Source organism: Vigna umbellata, chromosome 9 (genome assembly GCF_029865625.1).
Source record: "Vigna umbellata cultivar VRB3 chromosome 9, Vumbellata_1.0, whole genome shotgun sequence".
In the NCBI taxonomy this organism is placed as follows: Eukaryota; Viridiplantae; Streptophyta; class Magnoliopsida; order Fabales; family Fabaceae; genus Vigna; species Vigna umbellata.
Genome location: NC_142173.1, coordinates 404,395 through 413,657, shown reverse-complemented (window position 1 = coordinate 413,657; position 9,263 = coordinate 404,395). Strand labels below are relative to the sequence as shown.

At 33.8% G+C, this 9,263-nt stretch overlaps 1 protein-coding gene across 1 annotated transcript; it reads right to left on the bottom strand.

Moving 5' to 3' along the window:
- Positions 1 to 388: 388 nt before the first annotated feature.
- Positions 389 to 5,984, bottom strand: LOC148192256 (acyl-CoA-binding domain-containing protein 1-like). The gene is made up of 6 exons (XM_088099535.1): positions 5,106 to 5,984; positions 4,605 to 4,710; positions 4,338 to 4,441; positions 3,428 to 3,519; positions 1,228 to 1,325; positions 389 to 975 (listed from the first exon to the last, which is right to left on the bottom strand). Exons 1-6 carry the CDS (start codon positions 5,591 to 5,593, stop codon positions 799 to 801), a joined length of 1,065 nt encoding a protein of 354 aa, XP_087955661.1. The 5' UTR covers positions 5,594 to 5,984; the 3' UTR covers positions 389 to 798.
- Positions 5,985 to 9,263: the final 3,279 nt, after the last annotated feature.

Here is a 9,263-nt window from a genome sequence, read left to right as displayed (position 1 = left end):
AAATCATTTTTAAATTTTTAAAAGGCGTACAACTTTTTTTAAATGATCATAAAATTTCTAATTTCTAATATTTTTCTAAGCATTAGGCATAAACTACGACAAATATCACTGTTTGTTAACTAATGGCGCAAGCAAATAAATAAATAAATAAAAGAACGTTTTATCATGTTTTTTTACCTTTAATTTTACTTATTTACTAAAAAAAACAAAACATTTGTAATCCCATGCCTTGCTCTGTTTTTTTCTGTGCATAACAAAAAGAATATTATGCCTTTTTTTGGATTTCTAATACATTGACTAACTTGATACGTTAATTAATGTTAATAATCAAACTCGTATTAACTTCATATTCCGTCGTTCTTGAAAAAGATGGAAAGGGAGAAAAGAGTGAGACCAAAAACATCAGATTCCACGTACTTGCGACAGCATGATCAATCAAAGATTTCACGCGAATCCAGATAATCTTAACACCAATTTAAGATCTAAAATAACCCTGTAAATCTGTATCACCTTCAATCGAAGGGGTGGTAGAAGGTTTTCCGAGGAACGTATAGCGTTACAGATTTTCTCCCTTTCCCTGTTTACTCTCTCTAGTTTCCTTCTATATCTTTGAATTGAGCAGAGGAACAATATTAAAACAGAATATACCTGATGAACAATTACCTAAGCGGTGCATAGACAGAAAAGGGTGTATACACCATGCGTAAGGACAAAAAAAAGTTATATAGACACGTACATCCTGAAGGGATTAGGATAAATGGTTGCATTGGCCAGAACCAGCATGAAGCAAACAAGCAATCAGTTTACTTCCCCCACGTGCTGCAAACACGGCCAGCTTGGCTCACAGATGTCTCGCGGTGAATTCCCATCATTATCTTTTGAATTTATGTCTGCATTATGCTTCACTAAATACTCAGCTATGCCTTCTCTCTCACACGTAACAGCGTAATGCAAGGCAGTTTGTCCATCATTATCCTTTAAAAAAGAAAACATAATATCAACAGAAAGTGGAAGAGACATTAGTATCATTAACTGTAAAATGCCAAAAAGCATCTCCAAAAGCCTAAGCTAAACTACGATATTATTCAACTTCTGCAGTGAGGTTTGTCTGGTTCAGAATTGAGGTTCAGCTCCGTTTTCATTCTGGGGAGTTACGGCAATGTCATGAAATATGAGTAGTCCCTGACGTTAATGCATATATTATTGATTCTAAAGCATATGGAATACCTTGGCATTCACATCAGCATTCTTGCTCAGAAGCAACTCTGTGACATTAAGGTGGCCACGATCCACAGCCCAGTGTAATGGTGTCCGGCCCTCACTGTCTGCATTCATTTCAAAAACGCATGTTGATATAAAAAGGAAAAATAATAACAAGAATCAAAAGCAAATATTAATTTGATAAGCCACTGTCACGACATGGCAAATATCAATAATGATGAGATTGCATAGGAACCTTTAGTGACTAGGTGGCAGTCAAGGGAGAAAAACTTTTATCCACATCCCTAATATCATCTGATGACCAATGTTATTGTATCCTCTACAGTTAAAATAATCAAGACTTTCCCCTACTGTATCAAACTTGTCATAGAGAAGAGCAACTAGAGTGAATATAGCTACTTCTTTATATCAAGCTTTCATATCTAAATGAAAAGAAAATAAAATACACACAAAATCACCGGTACATCTCTTCGCCCACAAATGTAGGAATCAGGAGAACAAATGGGAACGAAATTAAATTGAAGGTTGAACATGTAACAAGACAGATTTCTCCACTTCAGCTAATTTTCACAATAAAAAGGAAATTACTAAAGCCCATGTCCTAGAATATTTATTCCTTTTGTGCCACATCAGTCACCAGTCAATTTTCTATCTTCAAATGCACCTTCAAGCAATTACACAGGCTTGCTGATTAATATTGGAACTCTCAACTTTCATAATCAACAAATGGGAAAAAGAAAAAGAAATGTGTAATTTGGAGAAACAGATGAATGGGAACTCTTGGCACAAGAAACATGTTTTCAACGTTTCAACTTGTTCTCCATTCTCCTTCCTCACATTTTGTTACATTTTTTTCTTTACAATCTCACTCCAACTCTTACCTTGAAAGATGAAAAGAAAAGATTCTCCACTTCATGCAACCAATCCGATGAGAAGAAAAGACTCTCCATTTCATGCAGCTTCTAAGGGAAGAGTTGCCCTTAGGAGAAGGTTCTAAACAAGGTAAAGCTCCCCGTCATATTTTGGTTCTCTTGTGACCCCTACAATATAATTTTTTAAACCTTTTCTATTTACAGATTGTTATATTCCATGTTTACCTGCATGTAATTATTCTCACTTTAGAGGACACAAAGATTACTGTTTCTACCATGATTCGCTTAAAAGTTTCCTGATTTTTATTCTCTCCAACATTTTATTGAAGGATATTTAAGGAAGTTGTTTTGGTATCTCATAGTAAATAATATCTCTGAAGTTTTAGCCTTCAACAAAGATGAATGGTGTCAGGTGTTGGCTTCACCAAGTGGGATAAGGCTTTTGTTGTTGCAGTTTACATTTTAATGAAGTGGTCATGAACTATCTTCGCTATCTTAGCATATTCTGCTGGAGTTGTGATAGAAAAGAACCACCCTTGCATTGTTATGGCCTTTCTACCTCATGGTACATGTTATGCCCTCACTTAGTTTATACAAGTCACCATTCTTATTTTATACATGTTATCATGCAACTGGGCTGCAAGCTATTTGGAGTTATGGTCCCTCCAAGGACATTATTTCTTTTACAGGCCTCCACTAGATTTATAGTTCCCTCTTGGATTTTTTAGCAAGTATAACTCTACAGCTATAGGAGACTCGTCATGAATATATTGAATTGCATTAAATATTGTAATGTAATGGAACAATATATACCGTATTTGTTGATATTCCTAGACTGCATACGGACACACACATATCTTCCAACAGGCGATTATTATCTTTTTGATGTTGAAAATGTATACACTAAAGAATTTTTGGTCAAACTGAAAATACAATTTCTTTCAGCAAAAGGATCTCGGTAACCATGTTTTGAGCAACTTAGGCTTACCAGGGTAAGTAGTATTTCAATTAGTAACTTAGCGTGTGTACCAATTATGGGTTGGGTTTTGGGTTGTAATTCATAAGTCATAACAAAAACATAGCACCTGCCTTTGGTTTTAAAAACAGTGAAAACAAATTTACTCATGTTAGACTTATCAAGCAATGCTGCTAAAATTCAGGTAGATGACGTTTCACTAAATCACTGACTGTAATTTCTAGAGCTAGCCACAATTTTTTATTAGGAGCTTGATCCATTCAAAAACCAAAAAAAAAAAACATTACTGACAGCTCACAGCTCGGTAGAGAATAATGTTTACACAAAGAAAAGCAAATAGCTATTATAAATAACTCACCTTTCAAATTAACTGAAACACCATTTTCAATACACTTGAGAAGATTAGCCATATCTCCTTCCCTGGCAAATCCATGAATGGCTTCCATTTGCCTGTAAAGGAAGAAAATTAAAAATCAATATGCCTATCAATACTTTGTTCATTCCAGAAACAGTGCCCTTTTCACGATGAAGCACCTAACTACTGAGTTTTATAATTTTGTGGCTGATCAAAAGTTTTTATTCATCAACAAATATCCTTGATACTTGGTATATATTAAGTTTGACAATTTGTAACTTCTAAAAAATCTTGTGATCAGCTCATATAATCCCCCAAAATGTCAAAGGATCAAGGAGTTTAGTGATAGGTGAGGGTTGATGATTAATGTAAAGACAGGGTGGTGTACAAAAAAGAGGAAATGAGACCTGAACTGCATCCATATTAAAAATAAATACTTCAGAAGGATTTGTATTAGTAGTATTATCAAGTAAACTATAGAAACCATTCCAAAAATAGGTGAAAAAAATTCCCACTTAGAGAGAATTACACACAAAGTAATTCCGTTAAATAATTAGTTATAAGAAATAAATCATCAAAAACATTAAATTAAAAATTTCACTGTTATATACGTGACTTTGCTGGGAGGTACGTATTGGTAAGTTGTGATCAGCAATGAACATGATTTATATGCATAATAGTTTTTGAAATTCATAATAAAAAGACATACAAATTCACATATAGCAACAAGAAATCTTGTAGGACCAAAGCAGATTAGAGATTAGTAAAAAAACTAAACCCTCTGACTTATCCTTTCAAGACCCGCCATTCTAAATACATTATAAGTCATCAAGGAAATATCATTATAATTACATTTAGCTCCACACACACATAGGCTCCCAGAACAAATTATTATTGGCTTTAGGAATCTTACGAGTCGCTGCCATATTCTTCTTCATAAACAAAAGTACTGAAAACTGGCCCCATTGGTCCCTTAGCCTCTGAACCAGAGCCAGCACCATCACCACTTCTACTCCTCTGTTACAGAAGCTTTATGAGTTAGGCAAAGCAATGAAAAAATAAACACACCAAGAATGTATTTAAACATACTACTTTGATTCTAAATATAATATTTCCTCCTTTTGGAGAAAGTAGCGATTCATCCATCTAAAGCTAAAGAAGAAATAGCATTTTGGCTCACCAAAGATGAACCATCAAGCCAAGCAGGATACAGTTCAGTCACAATATCAATGTACTTCTGCATTGCATCTTCAGGAGGCATCGCGCCCAATTTCTGCCACGCTTGCCTACAAAAGAGGGTAATGCGACAGGTAAGGGAAAAAACATCAGTTGCCCATTTACATACAATATTCAGTAATAGTACGTCAGATATTCCGCAAACACTTAGGTTTTAAAAAAAATAAACATTACTTACATAAAAAGAAAAAACCATAAAGAAAAAGACGAAGAGGATTTGTATTTGTGGTATCAGTCTCAGCTTTAATAGTACAAACTACAAATACATCCAAAACAAGCTCAATGATCGCCAATCCTACATTTCACACACTGCTGTATAAACACTCAGAAGAGCACGAAAGATTACTAATTTATACTATTTCAATCTCTTCTCCTTTTTCTTTTCCTCTACAGTGTCACTTCTGCAGAAAGCGCATATAAGAACAGAGAATAGCGAAGAATATACCATTTAGCACGTGCGGTCATTTTGAGGGGCGAAGGTTGGGGCGTGCTGCAGGGACCTTCGGTGGCAATCTTGTACAACCCGTAGAGCTGGAGCTGCAAGTCGCTCGACACCTTCTGCGAGAGCCGATCAGCGGCGGCGGCGGCCACGAACGCCGTCGCTGCGCTGAATGCCTCGTCCAATTCGGTGCTCTCCACACCTTCCCAATCATCATCGTCGTAGTCGCCGTCACTATCATTCCTCACGCTACCGTGCTCGGCCACCACGGACTGCTCCTCTAACCTGAGCGAGGCCGCGGAATCTGGAACGACGTCTTCGCGTTTAACAGCCTCGGATTCGACGCGCTCGGCGGCGGCGGTGGCAATGGCAGCGCGCGTGACGGTGAGGTTGTCATCTTTGAATGAAACGACGATGGAGATGAGCTTGGCGAGAAGGTAAGAGAAAATGAGGCCGACAATAATCGATTGGAGGAGAGACTGCCACTCGGCCATGGCGGTTGACGAAACCCTAGAAGCTAAAAATAGGTTCACGAAGAAATCGCTTCAGTCGCGAGGGTGAGCTAAAACCCTAGCGAGAGTAGGAGATAAAGCATGTTGGGATTGATGACGGAGAAATTGAGAAGATTGCAGAGGAATTTCACAATGGAGCATGCGCTGGCACGGTGGGAACGGAGAGGATTCTCTCTCTCTCTCTCTCTCTCTCTCTCTCTCTATCTGTGCTGTTGGCGCTGGGGGACACTTATCAGGTGCTTCCTGGAATTATCTGTGCTTTACCGTATAGTTGTTGAAAGAGCGACACGTGTTTACTTTTGATGAGTATACGTGAGATCGCCACCGGCGATCCGTGATTCAAAGGGTTAAAGAGAATGGAGAAAAGGAAACGAATCTTTGGAATAATTATGCTTTACCAACGAGATGGACCAGGTTGTTGAATGCTCTTCCTTTTGATTTCGAATTTTCCTACTCCAAATAACTGATGTTTTGGTTATGCGTGCTTTACTTAAATTCACTCTACAGCTAGAATGCTTTGTTCTTTTAGTAAAATTTTAATTCACATCGAAGTTCTCCATTTTTTTTTTAAATATTACTAAAATATTTTTTTACTCCTAAAGTTTGAACCAAATTTTATTTAATCCTAGTATTTAAAGTGACATTTTTTTTATCTTTCAAATGTAAAATTGACATCTAAGTATCTCAAAAATTTAAAATAATTATTTTAATCCTGTAATATATATATATATATATATATATATATATATATATATTCTAATTTAAAATGATTTCTAAATTTTTAATCGGAAATAATTCATTATAATTTTTAAAGCTGACAATGTATATTTGTTCACATAATTTTTAAATTGAGAAACATGATTTTGATAGCATTTGATTTTCTTTTTCTCTTTGTCCCACTATCCCTTTTCTTGTAATAGTGATCCGAGTGATTATTACTTTAACTAAGATATAATTATTTTCTTTCTTTTTTTTTCTTCTTTTTTTCTTTTTTTTTTTAATAAAATCTTCGTGATAATAATGTCTAACATATGTTTATTTAAAAATAAAGAAAATAAAATAGTAATTTTTAATTTGAAAAAAAAAAAACTCAAATTTGAATTGCTAAATAAAAATAAAAATATATTCAGCTCTTTCAAAACTTAAAATTAATTTAAGTATTCTACCTTAATGAGAAGCTTAATTTAGCTTATGCAAATTTTTAATTTACTTTTGTTATCTTATTTTCTTCTTTGTATATAGAAAATGTATCCAAAATATAACTAATGAAAAAAATAGTATCAATCATTCATTAAAAACAAGCTATTAATATTAAGAAATCTTTGTTCACTTTAATTGTTACAGTTAAAATATTGGTTTAATAGCCAATTTAGTCCCCACTTTGGTTGAAAAATCTCAATTTAGTCCCTCGTTATAAAAGTGTTTTACATTAGTCCTAACTTTTAAAATAGTGGGTCAGATTGGTCCCTTTCGTTAAATATAAGTTAACGAAATTAATGGATGATGATGTGACACAGCTTAAAGCTGATGTGTTAGATTGGTCCCTCGTTAGCTTTAAGTTGTGTCACATCATCATCCATTAATTTTGTTAACTTATATTTAACAGAAAGGACCAATCTGACCCACTATTTTAAAAGTTAGGACTAATTCAAAACACTTTTATAACGAGGGACTAAATTGAGATTTTTCAACCAAAGTGAGGACTAAATTGGCTATTAAACCTAAAATATTAGTTGTCTTTTATTATGAATAACTGAGAATAATTATTTATTTTGTCTTTGTCCATTTAGACTAAGAGAAGTCAAACGCAAAAGAAATTCATTAGGAAAAGACATTTTTGGGTGGCTATGATTCGTAAATTGCACCTATATTCATAAATACTACAAAAGGGAGGAAAGTGGAATCATTGTAGCACGTAAAAAAAATACTGCAATTAATTAATTAAACATGCTAAAGGAGGATCCAACCATAAAGTTACAAACTAAATAAAAAAAGGGAGAAAGTGGCTGCTTATTTTCCATTCCCCTCTTTAAGTATAATTACACACACTGAAGAATTACCCAAGAGAGTGCATCCTAATTAAATAAGTTATCAATCATGCCACTGACCACTCGGTATCATCGAGCGGTGAACATACTTCTTGATTTATTACAAAATATCGACAAATTGATCGGCTTGATCACTCACAAAATTATTAATAATAAGAATAATCATTTAATATTAAGTTAGATCAATATTGTATTAAGATTAAATTAGATTTACACTAATAGAAATATATTCTTAAACTTATAAATATAAGTTTGATATATAAATAATTTGTTACTTTTGATTACATATTTATTACGGTAGTATTTGGACTTGATTTTAGTATGGAAATTCTTTTCAAAGACAATACTCAATCCGATCAAATGATAGAGAAAGGATTAAAAACATAACTTTGACCTAAGTTTAAAACTTGGAGACTTTATGTGAAAAAATACTTAATCTTGACCCATGAATCAAAACAATTACTAACTAAAAACGAGTATCTCAATTTATAATTATATCATATTTTTAAATTTGTTACCATAATTTTTGTTGGGCTAAAAATTCTTCTACATTGAGTTAATTAGTTTTATTTTTCAGATGGTATAATATTAGATTTGTAACATCTCAAAATCTCACACTCGACATTTAATAGATTTTATAAATATTGTAACATTTCTACGTTCGGTCACTTAGTAATATATATATACTTCACACTTGATAATTCATAGTTAATATATTGTAGCATTACACCACCACTCATAATGAATATAAAGAACTTCATACAAGATACCTATGTGTGTGTGTGTGTGTATATATATATATATATATATATATATATATATGTTTTAAACTCAGATTTCAACTAAAAACTCATAAATACAACTCGAACTCTTCTAATTTATTCTTCTATCTCTTCCTTCATTGGCACTGAATCGAACGATATTCCTTCATCTGCTCCCGTATAACGAATTATACGATCATCGCACAAACACAAACACAAACAAGTAGGGGTGAGCTAACATTACACAAATCATTTGTAAAACATGCATAATTACATTGATACACTTAACAAACATCATATAATAATTATGTCATACACCCACATACTATCATACAACAATCGCACCATAGACACTCATCCCATCATACCACAATCCCTAATAGACACTTATCCCACAATATTCAATAGACACTCCCACAACACCCAATAGACACTCATCCGGATGATACGTTGATGAGCAGTCACGGGAGGTTATGCACTTGTGATGACTTCTACCTATTCTTACAAATACACTTCCAAAATATTTTATACCATCCACAAGGTTAGTACTCAAAATGTCCAAAATCGACACATAGACCAGGACCTCCTGTCCCTCTCACCACATAATTCATCCTTCTCTACTTGAGATTGGATGATTATTAGAGTATCAGGATAACCTCCAACAACAGGACCCTCAACATCAACATATACACTAATACCATATCATTACAGAATCTCTCCATGAGACTCGTATCATGCTCATATTCCTCAACTCATATTATACCATTACAAAATCTTCCCATAATACTCATATCATGTTCAGATGCATAATTTCATATCAACATCATAAAATACATTCATCAC